Raw genomic sequence first — 20,126 nt, 5'->3', positions numbered from 1 at the left:
AGACAGGAAAGCGTAGTATCAGCCCAACCACAGGCCAAAGCTGGCTTGGATAAAGGCAGAGGGCAGTCAACAACCCTGCCTGTCATGTGAGGGTACAAACCAGCTGGCTCAGACAGAGACACACAACCCCAGGTGGCAGAAAAGTCAAACAGCTAATAGTGGATCTCGCAAGAGTTAAGAGGAGCAAAATGCTTGAGTGTCTGTTGTTAGTGGCTTAGCAAACCCCACGCTACCATTCAAGTCCGATGCACAGTAACAAAAGTGGCCTACAGTGGGAAGGGCAGAAAGAAACTGAGCAAAAGCACTAATCCTAATCCCTACATTTCCACAGCATTTTAAAGCTCACGGAGCACTGTACATTGCTGGCCTCATCTGAGCTCACAACAACCCCACAGGGAGGTATGAGAGCTATGGGGAAACTGAGACTCAAAAAGACCAAATGACTTATCCATGGTTGCACAGATAATGACAGAGGCAGGATATGAACCCAGATCTTCCTGACACCCAGGCCACCCCTCTAGAGAACAAATCTATATGTTTATTCTTAGCTTTTAAAAAAACTAATACACAGTCTTAGGGCAAGGTATAGCGATAGAGTACTGGGCCTAGAAGCAGGAAGACCTGAGTTCAAATCCAGCCTCAGACACTTATTAGCTGTGTGATCCTGGGCAAGTCCCTTCATCTGTTTGCCTCAGTTTCCTCAGATATCAAAGGGGGATACCTCCCAGGGCTGTTGTGAGGATCAAATGAGATCTTTGTAAAATGCCTGGCACACATTTGTTTTAATTCTTCCATGTAACATGACTAATGTGTTAGTAAGAATGCATGTGTAGAACCCATATAAGATGGCATGCCATCTCAGGGAGGGAGAGGGGAGGGAGGGGGAGAAAATGTAAAACTTATGGAAGGGATTGTTGACAACTGAAAACAAATAAATTAAAATTTTTTAACATGCCTGGCACCTAGTAGGTACACTTAATAAATGCTTACTCCTTCCCATTCTCCAGACTTTTCTTCTCTCCGGGAATAAGAACCTCTCCTCCTTCTAAGGCTTCTCACATCAAAATCTCTATCCTGCATCCCCACGAATGAGCCCACATCAGCTCTGGTAACTGTTCTGTCAAGACCCATTTTTAAAGGCTGAGGGGGTGGAGAGCTTAATCATTCTTCTTTCCTAGGAGACCCAAGTCACAACTTTAAAACTTCTACTGATTTTTACAGATAAAACGCTGCGTTACTGATGAGACTGGAGAGGGCCACGTACACAGAGATGTGGCTTGGCCACATGTGATTACATCATACTCTTGTGAATTTTCACTTAGGGATAAACTGGAAAGCACCCCAGAGGTCTTGAGAATGCAGGAGTCTGGCTGTGTCCTCCTCTCCCACTCACTTCTCAGCCTTCTGCCAACCTGGATGGCGGCCAATGGGGAGTTCTTTTTCTGAATGAATCTCTCTGTACCATCTGACTATGGCATCTGGCACTTAGCAGACATTTCCTGACCAACTGCTCCTCATCCAGGGTACTTTCCTCTCTCTAAGCTGCTCTCTCCTTCTCCTTGGAAGTTGTGGCACAGTGGACAAAATGCTGAGCCTGGAGTCAGGAAGACCTGAGTTCAAATCCAGCCTCAAACAACTACTGGCTGTGTGACCCCAGGCAAGTCACTTCATCTGTTTGCCTCAGTTTCTCCACATGTAAAATGGGGATAATAACACTTATCTCCTAGGGTTGTAAGGACCAAATAAGATAATATTTGAAAAGTGCTTGGCACATAGTAGGCACACACTTAATAAATGTTTATTCCCTTCCCTGGTTTTTCTATCTGGCTGACTTTCTTTGAAGACTTCCTTGCTACATCATCCATATCATGGCCCTGACTGTCAGTGGGTGTTCTCTTAGGCCTATCCAGGGCTCTCCTTTCCCTGACTTGGTTACTTTATGAGCTACCATGGGTTTAATGATCATTTCTACACAGATAGCTCCCAGATCGATCAATCGATCGATCTATCTATCGATCTATCTATCTATCTATCTATCTATCTATCTATCTATCTATTGAGAGAGACAGAGACAGAGAGACAGACAGAGAGATACAGAGAGACAGAGAGAGAGACAGACAGAGAGATACAGAGAGACAGAGAGAGAGACAGACAGACAGACAGACAGACAGACAGACATATGTACAGCCTGAGTCTCTTTCCTGTACTCCATCCCTCATCACTCACTGCTTACTGGACATTTTTAACTAGGTAGTCAGTTCATAGGTATCTCAAACTCAATCACTCAACTGTCTAAAACAGAACTAATTATATTCCCTTAAAACCTCACTTTTCTTCTCAAATTCCTTACTGTTCCCAAAGACACCACCAGGTTTCCACAAGTTCCCAACCCCAGGACCATCCTCATCTTCAAGCTCCCTTACCCTACAAATCTTCTCCCCTAGATCTGTTGATTTTAGCCCCAAACATCTCTTGCATTGTGTTTCTAAAAGCTGAAGGCAATACTGCATTTTTGTCTTAGGTGAGTGAAATACAAATGCCATTCGCAGACAGACCCCCTGACATCGATTCCCAGACTCCATGCTAAGAAGCCCCAAGCTGGGCAGTCAGGAGGCTCCTGATTATTATATATTATTTTTGTCATTTTATCCTCTCTACTAAAGAGGACAAATTATTATAATTACAAATTATTTATAAAATAAGACCATTTATTTGCTCATGCTTGGATGGAAAGAAATCTTTTCTCCCCCCTTACACTCACAATGGCAATTTTTGGCTAAAAGAACTTCAAAACCTTCCAAAACAGAGTGAATGTGTGTATGGTGGGGGTGTCGCGGGGGCGTTGCACATGTGCATGCGAACTAAGGACCAGCTCAGTCAAGTTGGGAATCTTGCTACCAAAGTGATCAAATAATGTTGTTTTGTAGTTTTAGTTTTGGCAGGGAGAGGCAACATCAACTCATGAAATCATCTAGTGGGTTTAAATTAAATTATCTACTAAGCTGCGAGTTGAGGGTATTGTCATCTGGGCCCATGGAAGGAATTTTAGCACTGATTAAAAAGCATGGACCCACCAAAATTCAGAATTCTATGGAATAGTTTCCAAGGTGTCTCTCTCTCTCTCTCTCTCTCTCTTTCTCTCTGTACACACACATACTAAAGTGTTAGTGCTGGTTAGGTTAAAATACATTCTCTTCCTCTCTCTCCACATATGTAAGTGTGTGTGAGTGTGTGTGTGTGTATGTAATATTTCTCAGAAGAACAGCAGTACTAAGTAGCAGCAGAAGTGTTAGATTTTATATTCAAGAACCTGGGTCCAAATGCCAGGTCTATTGCTTACTATCTGTATGACCTTGAGCAAGCCATTTCATTTTTCCCAGGTTTCCTCATTTATAAGATGACAGGATTAGACTAAAATAATCTTTCAGGTTGATTCCAAAATAGGCACCCAATGTTGGGGGAAGCCCATAGTTTGACCAATATGTTACCCTCAGGTACGCACCAAGGGATTGTCTTCAAAAGGTGTATTTATAGTACTTCTGTCAATAACTGTTTTCAGATGAGATCCAATTGTCTTCCAGGGAATTGTGCTTTAAATTCCAAACCTTGTACAGTTGTTAACCTGTAGGTTCTTCCATCACTGACTGGCTCACCACTGACCAAGCTTCCACAAACTGAGTCAGTAGTAAACTGGCAATGATTTTTTTAAAGTGCACTCACAGGCCTACACTCACACAGTGTTGTTGGAGCTGTGAATGGGTCCAACCACTTTGGAAAACTAGACCTTACAATGAAAAAGGGATGAGAAATTGCTCACCCACTTTGTCCTTAAGCTGCTACTATGGGTAGTTAACCAGGAGGCAAGGTCTCAGGGACACCAGACACTTACAGGAGCGCTTTTTGTAGTAGTAAAAAAGTAGAAGCAAAGCAGATCCCCACTGACTGGGGAATGACTAAAAAACCACTACAGCCTACTAATATAAAGGAGTATTATTGAACCCTAAGAAATGACGAAGAATCTAGAGAAATTTAGGAAAACATATAGTTTACTCATCTGTAAAATTAGGAGTAGCAGCACCTAATTTGTGAAAGTCAAATGAGATAAAGCCAGAGCCAGTAAACACTACCACATTCATGCCAGCTATTACTATCAGTCAGTCAACAAGTCAGCAAAGATTTATTAAGCACCTACTAAGCACTAGGATTACAAAAGACAATAAGTGAGTCTAGTGGAGTAAACAACAGGAAAATGAATAAAAAGAAGCTAGAGAAAAGAAAGACAGGAAGTAACCCCAAAGGGAAGCCACCTCGGTGAAGGCTGACAGAGGCTTCCTTCAGAAATCGGGGTTTGGACTGGAACTTGAAAGAGGGCAGGGAGGTTGATGGAGAACACCCTGGGCCTTGGGGCCAGCCAGGAAGCAAGCAGCACCCTGTCCTTCTGGGAGCCTTCCTTATGCCCCTGGGTGCCAGGCACGGGCTCCATGGCCAAGGAAGGGTTCTATTAGGATGGGGGTGAATGTGGAAATGGTGTCAATGTATCTTCACCCCAAGAAGAGGAAAAGAAGCTGAATTTTAATGGCAATGCTGAGATCTCATTACAGAATTAGGTGAGCTCTGTGACAGCAGAGGCTGGGTTTTTGCCTTTCTTTGTATCTCCACTATTTAGCATCTAGGCAACTTGTATTTAGTAAGTGGCTACTGAGTGCCAGGCAGAGCTGAATAACTGTGGACACTGGTGGTTCACCTTTTAGCTTAGTGCACAGAGTAGGGCACTCCCACATGGACAAATGAACTCTTAACTTACCTGTATTCTAGACTCAGGAACATCAAGGCGGTTGGCAAGCTCACTCCTGATGGAGTAGTTAGGATACGGGTTCTTACGAAATTCACCCAGAAGAACATCCAGCTGAACTTCATTAAACATGGTACGCTCCCTTTTTGCCCCTTTTTTACTGCTTGTAGATGAGTCAGAGGTCAAGGTAGGTTCTAAGGGAAGGGGAAAAGTTGAGGAATCTTTAAAACAAGAATCAAAATATTTCTATCTACCCAGCATGGAACTCAGATGAGCCTATCTCTTGACATGTTGACTAACTTGTTGGAAGGCAGGGGCTAGTTTTTCAACCCTTCCCCAGTACCTAGAGGAGTAAATGCCTGTTTAATCACTGATCACATTTGGGATACAAGGGAATTTGGGGCTGGAGGATTCACAAAGGTCTCGGGCAGAACTGCCAGCTTAGAAGCAAACTAAGGATTCTTAAGGGGTAATGGGGAAGGGAGTAGATTTCAGGCCCAGGGCCAATTGGTACAAAAGCATTGTCATGGGTACTGTGTATGAGAAACAACCAGGCAGCCAGTTGGACTAGGCCTCCGAATCCCTAGTGTCTTTCCTGACCCTCCTGAAGGCACACAGCCTCCTTCTGAAGTGACTTTCCTTAGCTGTGGACATATTGCTCCATCCCCCTACCCCCAGCAGAATCCAAGTTCCTTGAAAGCCAAAGATATTTCATTTTCAATCCTTATGTCCTGCTACATTTGAAAATTAAGGTAAACTGAGGGACAAGTTTGCAAGCATGATCAATTAGTAGCCAACAAGAAGTTTTAGGCAGCTAGGTGATACAGTGGACAGGACATTGGCCCTGGAGTCGGGGCACTTTTTCTTGTTCGAGTTACATCACTAGGTCTAACAAAAACTACCTCAGACACTTAGTGGGATGTAAGGCAAGTCACTTAACTCCTCTCTGCCTCAGTTTCCTCAACTGTAAAGTGAAGATAATAATAGGACCCAATTCCCAGAGTTGTTGGGAGGATCACATGAGGTAAAGCAGTTAACACGGTGCTTGGCACAAAGTAGCTACTTAATAAGTGTTTCTTCTGTCCTTCTTATCCTGTTGCAATCTGTTACCTATAAATTTTAACTATAAGTCAACTGTTTTGTTGATTTGAAAGACTCAGTGCAAAAGCCACCAAGATAAAGTCTTGCCCATCTCTACAAGCGGACTCCCTTCTCTACTCTGGAATGCCAAAGCCCAGTAATATAAACAACACTTTCATTTCCTGCGCCTGATTTTATGTATTTTGGATGGCTTACTCTCAGGGCTCACAGTCTCAGGAATGGAATGAGGCCTCCAAGGGCAGCCTGTGACAGAGGCCAAACGTCCTGTAGCCCCAGTTACACAGTAAGGGCTTTTGTGTCTTTGAGCCCCCTCCAGCCTCTGAACAGAACCTCTGGTGGTACTTTGCAAGACATGAAAGCTTCTTCAAAGTGAAGGAGCTATAGCGAACCCAAAGCACAAGATGCCAATGGCGATCCAAGCAGATGGAGACAGGCCTCACAAAGGCCCACAGGAAAAGAGGACAGGAGGCTCATTTTCACGAGGACTTTTCCTGGCCAAGGGGATGGGAAGGGAAAGAAAGCAAACCTCTGGGGTTCAGGCGGGCTAGGGGAGTACTAGTGATGATGAAGATGGCTGGCATTCCCAGGGCACTTGAGGGTTTGCCACAGGCTGTGCACAGGTCACCTCAGGGGATAAACATGAAAACCAGCGCTGGTCAAATCTTTTTAAAGGCACAGAAGAGAAAACGCAAAAGGGCTCACAAACAGCAGTTAAGGAAAAGCCCCTGCATGTGACGGAGGGCCGAGCATGGAACAGTCTTTGTACTTGTAGAGTTCCTGTTCGTTGGCGCTCATCCTCTTGTTAGGACACTCGGTCTAAGGAAAGTTTACCAAGCTGGTCCGCCTTGGATCAAACCCGGACTCAGGGGCAGAGGAGGAGCAAGGCTCCCGGCCCGTGCCCACGTGCCCTTCGGCTCTTGGTGACTGAGCCACCGTGGGGGCTGGCAGGGGTGAGTGCGAGCCCGAGGGGGGCACGAGCCCGAGGGGGCACGAGCCCGAGGGGAACGGGAGCCCGAGGGGGGCACGAGCCCGAGGGGAACAGGAGCCCGAGGGGGGCACGAGCCCGAGGGGGGCAGGAGTCCAAGGCGGGCAGGAGCCTGAGGGGGCAGGAGCCAGAGGGGGGCACGAGCCCGAGGGGGGGCAGGAGCCTGAGGGGGCAGGAGCCCGAGGGGGGCAGGAGCCCAAGGGGGCACGAGCCCGAGGGGGGCAGGAGTCCAAGGCGGGCAGGAGCCCAAGGGGGCAGGAGCCCCGGCCGCTCACCCCGGCTCGGGGGCGCCCCCCACACAAGCCAGGGGCCCTCTGCGCCCACCATGTCTGCCAGCGCCCGGGAGCCCCTTCACAAACAGTCTTCTAGCAGACAGAGCCTGTCTCTGAGCATTTGTCTGTCTGTGTTTCGAGCCGCCTCCGGGACAAAGGGATGAAACTGGGGTCGGGAGGCCTGGATTCAAACGGGAGCCCGGACGCCAGCGGGGGACATCCGGAGAAAGGGGAGATCCAAAGCCCGAGCTCCCGGGGAGGGAGGGAGCCGCACAGGCAAGCGCGCGGAGGCTGGCGATTCTGAGGGAGTCTGCGTTAGTGCTATTCATGTGCCGGGTGTGGGTGGGGGGCAGCTGGGAGGGGGGCGCACACAGGTCGGGTCATCTCTTGGGGGGATCAAGAAAAAAAGGGCTTCCAGAAGGAGGGGCTTCCATGAGGGGCCGCTAGGGGAGGGGACGCTGGGGAGGAGGGGTGCTGGGGGGATGGGCCTCTGGGGGGGCGTTGAGGGAGGAGGGGGCGCCGGGGGGCGCGCAGCTCCCAGCCTCTCCCACAAGGAGAGGGCGTTGCCCCGTTTCCTCACTCTGCTGGGTGAAGACTATTGCGGGGCTGGCTCCATTTGGGGGGCCGGCCCGGGGGGGGGGGCTGGGCGGAGGGAAGGCCCCCCAGGAGACAAGGCAGGTCTGCACTCACCAAGCCTGGAGGCCTTCATGGTGGCGGGCCGGCTGCGGGAGTAGGAAGTCTTCCTGGGCCTGGAATGAAAGATACGGGCAGTTGTCACACCTGGGTCCAGGTACCTGGGTCCCCCCCACCCCACCCCACCCCAGGCAGGGGGCTCATCCCTGGTTCCACTGGATGAGACCTCTGGCCCACAGCCCCGCGCTGGGGATAATGTCTTTACATGCTCAGAACAAAGTGCCCAGGATGACTAAGGAAACCGGTCATCTTGAAATGGCTCCCAGATATCTTCTGTAAGTTCCCAGACCCCTGCTTTGAGTGAGCCTAGCTCCCTGCCCAAGTGAGCGAAGCCCAGGCGAAGCCGGCTCCCCTACATCTTCTTCCATTTCCTTAAATGTCCAAAGGAAAGGCTGCTCCAGGCCCCCCTTCTAGGTTAGAATTCAGCCGGAGTCTCCATGCATTTCTGGCAGGTGCCCAGTTAGGGCTCTTCCCCTGGCCTCCCCCTGTCTTTCTACTAAATCATATCTGATGATGAGGTAAAGGTGCCTGGGCCAGGGCAAACACAAGCACTTCTATCAGCCGATAATGTGGCCCAACCTTCAGGTGTCCATCTTCATGGCTGGGGGCATTTCTCTGCAAAGAAACTGGAGGGATTTTTTTAACCATTTTAAACTATAAAGTATTAGGTGTTAAAGCAGGGTTTAAACCACTGCCACTTAGGGTTTAAATTGTTGTCAACCCCAGTACATTCGGGGTTCTCTTCGAAGCAGACAAAAGGTCTTTCCTGTTGTGCTTGGAAGCATCAATTTCCTTTTCTCTTTTCAGACAGTTCAACATCCGAAAGGATGCCAGAATTCCAAGGGAATCTTTCAATTACTTGGGGCTCCTTTCAGCTAAAGTCTGGGAGATCTGTGCATATAAAGACCCTGCTGAAGCTTTGCTTTAGGGAATTAAGCAGACTTGATATTCCAAGAAACGCTGTTTTCACAAGGCTGGAGATATAACCAAAAAACATCAGGGCCCAAATACTAGAGGAAAAGGTTTGAGCTGTGAACAACTGAACTCAACACACATGCCATCTCTGCCCGGCTGCTGTTACACCATCTGCCCAGATGCTGCCTGAAATCACTTTGCGTTTCCTGATCCAGGCACTGTGGCTTCAGGAAGAAAAATTTAAACACACCTAGGGCTCAAACTTTCTTTTTTTCATTCAACAGTATTTATTAAACACCTTTTCTTTTGTGGAAGGCCTAGTACTATCTGCTGGGCATACAAAGACTGTCATTCTGTCAGTCAGAAAATATATATTTAGCACCTACTATTTGCCAAGTGCTGAGGGTACCAAGAAATGTCCCTGCTCTGGGGGAGCTCAAAATCTAAGGGGGGAAGCAACATGCAAAGAACTCTGTACAAACCATCTACATTCAGGGTCCATTAGACATAATCCATAGAAGGAAGGCCCTAGAATTCAGGAGCCTGAGAAAGGCTTTCAGTAGAGGTGGGATTTTGGCTGGGACCTGAAGGAAGCCAGAACAGCCAGGAGGCAGAGATGAAGACGCAGAGTATTCCAGACCATGAAAGGAAGCCAGGGATCCTGGTTCACAGAGCAAGCTGTAAGCAGAGGGGAGGGAAGCAGGAAGGTCTGAGAAGCCTGGAAAAGTAGTGGGGAGGGTCAGGTTAGGAATAGCTTTGAACAGCAAATAGAGAATTTTGTATTTGCTCCTGAAGGCAATAGGGATGGTAGGAACATGTAACTAATATGATGAAAAGCTTTAATGCCAAAGAAAGGAGCTATGGGGAGCTTACTGAGTTGGAGACAGTACATCAGACCTCAGCTTTAGGAAAAGCAATCTGGCTGCTGGGTGGAAGATGAACTGGGGAAGGCAGAGGCTTAAGCAAGGAGCTGAATGAGTCAGCTACCGTGATAATCCAGGCCAAGAAATGATGAAGGCCTGAACTAGACTGGTATTGTTATCTGGGTAAAGAGCAGTGGATGGATACAAGGAGGGATGTCTGGGTAAATGTTTAACAACCGGCTTGGGGGAGAGGGGGCAGGATACGTTTCAGATTTTATCTTCATTATTAACACTTTCTCCATCAGTTTCTTACATCTAGACAGCCAACAAAACAATAAGTCAAGCCAATTTCAGAGGGGGTGAGTGCTGAAATTTTAACAATCGGTTCTCCCAAGCCAGTATGAGTCAGCTCCTACACACCCCTGGATGACTGAAGAAATGACAGTGTGTGACCACTGATCAGACAGGTGGGCTGAGAGAAAAGTCAAGGATGATTTTGAAGTTGTGAACCCAGGTGATCAGAAGAATGATGACGACCTGGATAGAAAGAAATTTGGAAGAGAGGACAGGGAAAAGGTAGTGAATTATCTTTGGGCATGTTGAGTTTGAGATGTCTACAGGACATTGCCCTTAGAATGGCCACAAAAGGCAGCTAGAGGTGCATAAGGACCAGTCAGGAGACCAAGGCCAAATCCAAAGACCCGGGAGTCATCTCATCTGTGTGGACATGACAACTGAAGCTATGAAAGCTGTGTCAGGCACCAGGTCAAGAGCTGAGATACAAAGAAAGGCAAAAGTACAGTGTCTGCCCTCAAGGAGGTTATACTCTGAGGGGGGAGACAGCACACAAAGAACTATGTACAGTGTGAACAGGAGATCATCTCAGAAGAAAGGTGCTACCAGTGTTAGTGTGTGTGTATGTGTGTCTGTGTGTGAGTGTGTGTGTATATATGCATATAAGAGAGGGGAAAGGTCTCTTGCAAAAGGTGGACTGTGAAAAAAAGCCAGAGAAGCCCGGAGGCAGAAGTGAGGAGGGAAAGCATAGGAAGCTACAGACTGAGAAAAAGCACAAAGTCTTCCCACACAATGCTTAGCCCAGTGTCTGGGAGCCAAGCACTAACTGGATGCTTTCTGCCTGACTGACTGGGAGATGTACTGTCATGGATGAGAAGAGGCAAGAAGACCAGTGTCGCTGCATCACAGGAAGGAAATACAGCATAAGAAGAATGTAAAGATAGAAGGGGCCAGATTGGGAAAGGCTTTAAAGCCACACAGAAGATTTTTCTATTTGATCTTGGTGGTGAGGGGGAGTCATTGGAATTCACTGAGTAAAGGGCCACATGGTCAGACTTTCAATTCAGAAGAACACTTTGGCATCTGAGCAGAGGATGGGCTCAGGGGAGGGCTTGAAGCAGGGAGGATATAGAAAAAGTCCAGGCTTGAAGAGATGAAGGCCAGCACCAAAGTGGCAATTGTGTGATTCTAGAGAAGAGGACAGAGAAGGCAGAAATGACAAGGCTGGATAACAAACTGGAGTGGGAGAGAAGCCCTGAGGATGACACCCAGGTTGCAATCTTGGGTGACTTGAAGGAGAGAGGTCCTCTCAGAAATAATGGGGAAAGGGAGCTGGAAGAGGAAAAGGTCTATGGGAAAGGTAATGAGCTTTGTTTTCAACATGTTGAGTTTGCAATGCCTATGAGACATCCAGCCTGACATGTCTGTCAGGCAGGTGGAGACTGGAGGCAGGAGAGAGGTTAAAACTGGATAAATGCATCTGAAAATCATCTGTATAGGTGATAACTGAATCCATGAATACTGATAAAAATCACCAAGCAAGAAGATATAGAGGGAGGAGAGAAGAGGATCAAGGACAGAACTTTGGGGGACACCCATGGTTGGTGGAAATTACCTGGATGAAGATCTAGAAAAGAAACAGAGAGGGAACAGACAGGTACAGACAGGTAGAAGGAGAACCAGAAGAGAGGGGTGTCTCAGAAGCCTAGTGATGACAAAGTATCCAGAAGAAAAGGGTGACCAGCAGTGCCAAAGGCTGTAGAGAGGCCAAGAAAGGTAAAGATGAAGAAGACAACATTCGATTCAGCAAGTGAAATATCACTGGTAACTTGGGAGACAACAGTCAGTTGAATAACGAAGTAGGAAGAAAGAGAGAAGGGATGATTGTGGGGGCAATGTACCAGAAAAGATGGAAGGGGATGGGATCAAGAGAACTTGGGAAAGCCCTTGCTCAGACAGTCAACAAGTCAACTTATTATCTACTATGTGCTAGGCATGATGCCAAGCACTAGAGATACAAAAAAGGGTAAAAAGTGGTTCCTGCATTCAAGCTCACAGAAGACAACAGGCAAACCACTAAAGGCAAATGAGATACACAAGATAAATCGGAGATGATCAAAAGAGGGAAGGCACTGGCATCAGGGAAAATGAGGGGACTTCCTAGAAAAGTGGGTTTTGAGCTGGGACACGGAGACTAGGAAAGCCTGGAGGCACACATGATAGGGGAGGGAATTCCGGGCATGGAAAAAGAACAGTGAGAGACAGGGTCCTGTTCAAGGGACAGCAAGGACACCAGGCATCACTAGATGGCAGAGTCATTAGTAGGCAGAGAAGAGTAACACTTACTGAGACTGGAAGGTCAGCTAAGGGAAAGCTTTACAAGTCAAACAGAAGGTTTTTATTTTGGATTCTAGAGGTAATGGCGATGACAAAGTCAGACCTGAACTTTAGGAAGATCAGTTTGACAGCCAAGTGAAGGATGGTGCTGGTCTTGTTCAGCTCCTGCCTCTAACTAGTGACCCAGGACAAGTCACTTAACTTCCCTGAATCTTAGTTTCCTCATCTGTAAAACGAGGGGTGAGGTAGACTAGACAGTCTCTGAGGTTCCTTTCAGTTCTATGTTTATGGACTTATAATGTCCACCAGGGACTGAAGTAAAGAAGGAAATAGTGGGGGATAAAGTCAAAGTACTGTGAGATACCCAGAAGGGGAAAATAGGGAGCTCATACTGAATGACCAGATCTTCCCTATTAAATATGAGAGGGTGGGGGAGAGGTATTGTGGGAAGCTTGACAAGTTTTGGAACTGAGGCTGTGGGGGATATAACAGAATCAATGAGAAAGGAAGGAGCAAAAGGGCTTAGTTGAAAATACATCACAAATAGCAAAGAACTAGAAACCAACTCGATGCCTGTCAATTGGGGAATGGTTAACAAATACATGGATATAATGGAATATGACTGCTGTAATGAGTACAGAGAAGCCTGGAAAGACCTATATGAACTAATACTGAGTTCTGAGTCAAGTAGAGCCAAGAAAAAATATACATAGTGACTATAACAATGTAAATGGAAAAAATAAACACCATCGGGGAAAGGGGGGATCCAAAATGAATGAAATAAAATTATGAAGACCAAGCATGCCTGGACTGAAGAGATATGAGAAGATACCCTCAGTCCACTCCTTTGTCTTCGTGGAGGATCCACAGGTGTTATATATTGCACATTCTGGGACTTTTTAAATATACTGATCAGTTGTGCTGATTTTTTTCTCTTTAAAAAGTAGCAGTTGTTAAATAAGAAGGCTTTCAGGAAGTGAAGGGAAAGAGTATTTGGGATAACTATGATAAGGTGTAAGAAACAGAAGACCAATAAAACCTCATGTTAAAAATGGTCTTGGATCCAGTTAGGATGGTGTCATGACTTCTTCCAGCTCCACTCAGCATCAGATGAGAAGGAGCAGAGGAGGTCAGTGGTGGGAGTAATCTAGGGTTGGGGATTGACTAGGCATGAATAGGAAAGAGAGCTTGCTTAACCCAAGAGTTGCGATTGGGAAGGGAGGAGAGTGTAGCCAGAACAGGGGTCATGGCCTAGAAAAATACTGACAGGAGACTGGAGGTCACAGTGAGAATAAAGAAGGTTTAGAAGGCCTAGGCAGAACAGGAATGACTGGAAATTAGAATGTGATAAAAGGCTTTCTGAATTCTCAACCATGAAAGCAGAACCGTTATGGACAATGGCAAAGACAAGGATCTGCCCATCCATACGTGGCTGAGATGGGATGAATGAGCAGTTCCTGGGAGTTGAGCTGAGGGAGGAATTGTGGTTGCTCTACAACATCCACATGCACATACATTTTTCCTGAGTCTTAAGACAAGCCAAACTGAGTCTAATTCACATAGCAATTCTGCAAAGATCTGAGTCTCATCTTCTTCAGGCTAACCATCTCTTATTCCTTCAAGTGATCCTCATGGGAAATAGACTCAGTCCTTTCACCATCCTGTTCTCTTTGAGACAAAGGACCAACAACCAACTCTCCACTGAAAACTCTCCAACTCAGTAATGTGGGTCTTAACTGTGGTGTTCAGAACTGGACACAGCATGCCAGATATGGTCTGACTGAGGCAGAGTACAAAAGGATTGTCACCTTCTTCCTTCTGAAATCTATTCCTCTTAATGCCATCTGAGATTCCACTCACTTTTCTGACTATTACATCACATTACTGATTCATATGGAGCTTGAATATCACTAAAATTCCCCAGAGTTTTGTTTTTTGGTTTTTTTTTAGAAAAACTACCATCTACCCATGCCTCCTCCATCCTGTACTCATGGAGCTGATTTTTTTTGAACCCAAGTATAAGAATTTGCATGACACCCTATTGAAATTTACTGTATTAGGTTCAGCCCAAAGAATGTGGCATATTGGTCTTTTTTGGTCCTAATTCTGTCATCCAGTGTGTTACCCATGTCTTCCAGCCTGGGGTCACTCATATGCAAATGGATTAGTATGCTAACTCAGCCTTTCTCCAAGCCAACCACAAATCTCTAAGGCATTCCACCAGAGACTCCCTGACTAATGGATATGGAACTACTGTGGACTGTTCTTTGACCTCAAGGCTTTTACATTCTTCTGAGGAAATAGAACCTAGACATAAGAACAAGGTCTATCCAACATGATCTCAAGAAGGGAAGAGTTTTGCTTGTTTATTATGACCATTGGAGTAATCAGCACATAGCAGGCATTTCAGTTTAAGCTTTTACTAATGTCTACTGGGTACTATGCTAGGTGCTAGGAACACAAAGACAAAAATTAAATAGTCCCTGCCCTCAAAAACCTTCCACTTTATTTGGGAGATAGGGAGAGATGATAGGAACAACATGTATGTGGATAAACAAATGCTCAAAAGAAATACAAATGATTGTAGTGGGGGAGAGGGATAGAGATCAAGAAAGTCTTCTTAAAAGAGAGGCTACTTGTGCTGAGCCTTGAAGAAAGCTAGGGGTTGTGAGGTGAAGAGGGAGTACATTCCTGGCATGGGAGACTGCTTATGCAAGGGGCCCTGCTAAGTTAAGTTTGGGGGAAAGCAGGAGATAGGGAGATCCTAGACAATGCTGAACACAGTGCAAGGTAAGCTTCTGGGACTCGCTTCCTTCAGTTTTGGAGGGCCCCCATTGTCCACCTGAGTATCTTAATGACTCCTATGCACCTCTTTGGAGTAAGACCCAGAACAGGTTGCCATACTGGAAGATCTAAAGCTGACCACCTCTCAGTCTCTCCCACTGGACCCTTCTGCCCCTGGAAGCCCATGGTTTTGGAGGCCTCTGTCCATAAATGTCAGGTTGAGTGTAGACCTTGGCAGGGCCCAGGATGGCCAGATCAAATATGCCAGAGGAGCACAAGATTATGGGCAGTTTAAAAAAAACTCTGAATTTAATACCAAATAAAATGAGCATTTCCATATACAAAGCAGAACTGAAAAACAGGGTAATAAACTGCAAATCTCCATTAGGTACAGCTTTCTTTTCCTTTGTATAACAGGGATTTGAGAACTGACTGGCATCTTGAGATGTGTAGTTTATAGCGACAAGCATCCCTACTTGGGACCACCAAAATATTTGAGCCAGAAGGTGGAACTGACTCATATCCCTGAGTTTTGAAAGAAAAACACACAGTGCGGGAGATAAAGCCTGCGAGGATGTTATGAGAACCCCAAAAGCAGCAACACAGACAATGAGGTGAGTCTCCCTAGGCCCTCCCAAACTCAATGAGCTCAGTTCAGGGGCAACAGGAATAAAGGTGAGAGAAAAATTATGATGGAGCTGCAGAGAAGCAGAGACCGAGGAGGTCCATCAGCTAGCCCCACAGGCATCTCAGAGTGGGAGATCAGGCGGAAGACGGAAGGAAAGAGAAAGAAAAAGTCCGACTATCTTCCCGGTGCCATCCATTAAGAGACAGAGAGTCTGTTCACTTCCTTACCCCAACCTCAATTCTATCTGTCATACAGGTAAAGGGATAGAGAGGGAGAAACATCCCTTTAAATTAAGAGAGAAAGGCCAGACTTCAGCCCAAATGTTAAGAATCATCCCAACCTCAGCAGAGCTTTGACTCCCTACCTTAATTTAAATTAACATTTAGCCCTAGACCATTTACCAACCAGATCCTGAAGATGGTGTCTCTGACCCTGTAGGGGGAAGCCAGTCCAGCCTGTCTAAAACAGACACTGACTGCTCCTGCCACAATCTGTTCATCCTGTTCTCTGAGAATACTTACCAGTCCTTTTAGTTCTTTCTGACAAGGAAATGCCCATTGTTTCTATAACTCCCTTGTGATGATGGATTCTGTTTCATTAACATTGTACAGGCTTTTGTCTGGAAACTTTCTAGGATTGGTGTTGTCTGTTTTACTGTGCCAAATATACACATTTGGATGGACATTCAAACTGGCATCATGCAGGTGTTATTTGCTGTGAACACGTTCTTCCCCTTAAGTTTTTAGTTCAGGATGACAGTAAGTTCCATGCTATACACAGCTAGTTTTCTTGATAACTACCATCACATAACTAACTAATCCCTTAATTTCTGCCTAAAGGATCAGTTCTAAAGGGACCACAAAGTAAAAAACAAAAAGTAAATCCTATACTGTTAGCAGTATGAAATACAAGAATCTTAAGTGCGGTTTTGTTAAGGTGTTACATGACAAAAATATATTGTGTGTGTGTTTAAATTTGCCTAATGCTAAATACAATGTAATGGTCTCCCCAAGGTTTTAAAAGGGTTTAATGAAAATCATTCCAATCAGAATAGTTGGACACAGGAATATGTGTGATGTAGACAAATATTTAACATTGACTAAAAATGAAAACTCATCACAAATTTATCATGCTAGAAAACTGAAGAAAGAAAAGAAGAAAGAAGAAAAAAGAAAACTGAAAGCGAAAGTATCAGTTATAACACTAATATTGGATAAAGTCAAATTTAAACAGAATGGAAACAAACATACTCTGGTAAAGCAATCTGACAAATAAGGCATCCTTATGAGTGCTGGAACTTGTGTCTTCATGTCAGAGTAATATTCACCCTTTAAAGGGAAGGATAAAACATGCAAGATTATTTGAGACATACATGAGAGAAAAGCAATGGATTAAGAAAAAGAAAAATATGTTCAAACTTTCTACTTATGACCTATTTGACTCAAAGATTTCCAGGCGGTGATTAGAATTTAAGTAACTCAGTTTCATCTATAAAATTAAAGGGATAGAATAAAGGACTTTTTTAATTGTTTGGTTTTAAGTATTTGAAAAATGGAAAAAACAAAAGGAAATATTAAGAAAAATACCTAAGCATGAATTAAATATATAAGGGTAAATGACTTATATGAACTATCATTTCCATTCATTTCAATATGCATTCTCCACTAGTCCTGCAGATATCATATGACATAAAAGGAATCAATAACATTTTTAAAAATTACACCAAAGCCCTGAAGGATAAATATTAAAACACACTTCTCTCCAAGGGGTAGGGGTAGGAGACAAGGGATATGAAATATTTCACATATGGTTAGACACAATCACTATGTAAAGTTGGTTTTGCAAAATCTTTTTTCTTTGGTCCAAAGAATCATAAATGTGGGGAGAGATGAGCAGTCAAGGACTTTTGCAAAAAAAAAAAAACCTAAAAATCAAAAACACGGAGGAGAAAGAGCCAAGATGACAGAATAAAGGCAGAGACTTGCCTGAGGTCTCCCAAATTCTCCTCCAAACAACTCAAGCAGCAGAACTAACAAAAGGTTATGGTGAAACAATTTTCCAGCCCAGGGCAACTGAGGAGATTGTCAGACAAGATCTGTCTTAGTGGAGTGGTGGTCAGACTAGGAGCCCAGTGTAGCCTCACAACACAGGCCATAATGGGGAGAAAGCATCAGCCCTTGGAGGCAATTCATTAGTGGAGGCAGTGGCAGCTCTGGGAAACCCGCAGATGGTAGGGGTCATACAACAGGTCAGGAGATTACAGAGGGCCCTTTGCTAGCACTGGGTGTAGGACTATATCACACTTCCCACAAGCAGTTCCAGGTCACAGTCCCAAAGCTCAGCAATACTAGCATACTAGCACTTGCAGGTGCAGGAGTATATGGGCCATAGTTACAGTTCCAAGGCAGAAATGAATGCTTACGGTTGTTCACAGACCAAAGCATATGGCAAAAGGGCAATGACCACACTTCTTCTTAGACCATACCACACGGAAAACACCAAAAACATATATACCCTCAGAACTTGCTCTGAAAACAGCAGCAGGAAAGGTCTGAAACTTGGGACAGTGTCCCATTACACCCCAGGAACAAAGACCAACTTTAACATAAAGAATACAATGGGAAAATGAGCAACCAACAAAATCAGAACCTGAACATAGAAATTTACTATGACAGGGAAGATCAAAACACAAACTCAGAAGAAGAAAATGAAATCAAAATAGCTACAGGCAAAAGTTCAAAGAAAAATGAGAATTGATCACAGGCCCAAAAAGAATTCCTGGGAGGGTCTCCCCAAAAAATTTTAAAAATCAAATAAGAGAGGTAGAAGCAAAATCAGGAAAAGAAATGAGAGTGATACAAGAAAATTATAAAAAGAGCCAATAGCTTGGTAAAGAAGACAAAAAATACTGAAGAAAATAATACCTTAAAAACAAAATAGGTCAAATTCACTCAAGAGAACTTCAGCTGACCAAATTGGGGCGGGGGGGGGGGGGAGAGTACAAAAATCCATTGAAGAAAAGAACTCCTTAAAAATCAGAGTTGGTCAAATGAAAATGAAGGTAAAATAGTTCACTGAAGAAAGTAATTCCATAAAAATTTGAATTAGGCAAGTGGAAGTTAATGACTCCATGAAATATTAAGAAATGATTAAACAAAATCAAAAGAATAAAAAAGTAGAAAAAACTGAACTATCTCATTGAAAAAAACAATTATCCAGGAAAATAGATCAAGAGGTAATTTAAGAATTATTGGACTACCTGAAAGCCATGATCAAAAAAAAAAAAAAAAAGAGAGCCTATATATCAACTTTCAAGAAATTATCAAGGAAAACTGTCCTGATATCCTAGAATCAGATAGTAAAATAAAAATAGAAAGAATCCACCAAACACTTCCTGAAAGAGATCCCAAAATGAAAACTCCAAGGAATGTTAAAGCCAAATTCCAGAGCTTCTAGGACAAGGAGAAAATATTTCAAGAAGACAGAAACTATTCAAATATCATGGAGCCACAGTCAGGATCACATAAAATTTAGAAATATCTATGTTAAAGGAAAATGGGGCTTGGAACATGATATTCCAGAAAGCAAAGGGGCTAGAATTATAATCAAGAGTTACCTATCCAGCAAGACTGAAAAAAATCTCTTTCCCTAAGGGGGAAAAATGGATATTTAATGAAACAGAAGACTTTTGAGCACCCCTTATGAAAAGACCAGAGCTGAATAGAGAAAATTACATTCAAACACAAAAGAAGAATAAAAATGTAAACATGAAAGAGAAATCACAAGGGACCCAATAAAGTTTGACTGTTTACATTCCTATGTGGGAAGATCATACATGTAATTCCTAAAAGCATTATCATCATTAGGAGAGTTAGAAGGAATACATATAGAGGGCACAGGTATAAGTTGACTATGATGGGATGATTTCAAAAAAATAAAATTAAGGGTAAGAAAGAGGGATACATTGAAAGAGGGGGAAAGGGAGAGGCAGAATGGGACAAATTATCTCACATAAAAGTGGAACGAAAGCAAGAGCTTTTACACTGCAAAAGAAGATGGAGAGGGGGAGGTGGTGGGTAATGCATCAACCTTACTCTCATTGGAACTGGTTCAGAGGGAATATATATATATATTATTCTCAGTTGGTTATAGAAATCTATCTTGCCCTACAGGAAAGTAGGAGGGGAAGAGAATAAGAAAAAGGGGGATGGTGTGTGAACACACAAGGAATGACAGATGGGGAAGGTGGTAGTCAGAAATGAAACACACTTTTAAGGAAAGACAGGGTAAAAGGAGAGAGAGAGAGAGACGGAGAGAGAAGAATAGAAGGCAGGAGTAGGGGGAAATAATATGATGGAGAAAAATATACAGTAATCATAACTGTGAGAATGGGATAAACTCACTCATAAAATGGAAGCAAAAAGCAGAGTGGATTAAATATCACAATCCAACAATATGCAGT

At 44.3% G+C, this 20,126-nt stretch overlaps 1 protein-coding gene across 17 annotated transcripts in view; it reads right to left on the bottom strand.

The window, feature by feature from the left end:
- The window catches only part of LOC140503269 (homeobox protein otx5-B-like), a 67,623-nt gene that overhangs the window by 3,981 nt on the left and 43,516 nt on the right, over window positions 1-20,126 (bottom strand). For 12 of the 17 annotated variants that reach the window (XM_072607085.1, XM_072607084.1, XM_072607094.1 and 9 more), the window contains 2 exons: window positions 7,841-7,899; window positions 4,805-4,986 (listed from right to left, as the gene is read on the bottom strand). In XM_072607085.1, coding sequence (XP_072463186.1) covers window positions 4,805-4,986; window positions 7,841-7,899 — 241 coding nt within the window. Of the gene's footprint in view, window positions 1-4,804; window positions 4,987-7,840; window positions 7,900-16,914; window positions 16,993-20,126 lie in introns of all 17 variants that reach the window. The other 5 variants (XM_072607101.1, XM_072607095.1, XM_072607097.1 and 2 more) reach the window with 1 other exon arrangement.

The sequence above is a fragment of the Notamacropus eugenii genome, chromosome 5 (genome assembly GCF_028372415.1).
Source record: "Notamacropus eugenii isolate mMacEug1 chromosome 5, mMacEug1.pri_v2, whole genome shotgun sequence".
Taxonomy (NCBI): Eukaryota; Metazoa; Chordata; class Mammalia; order Diprotodontia; family Macropodidae; genus Notamacropus; species Notamacropus eugenii.
This window is presented reverse-complemented; position numbering and strand designations above follow the sequence as displayed.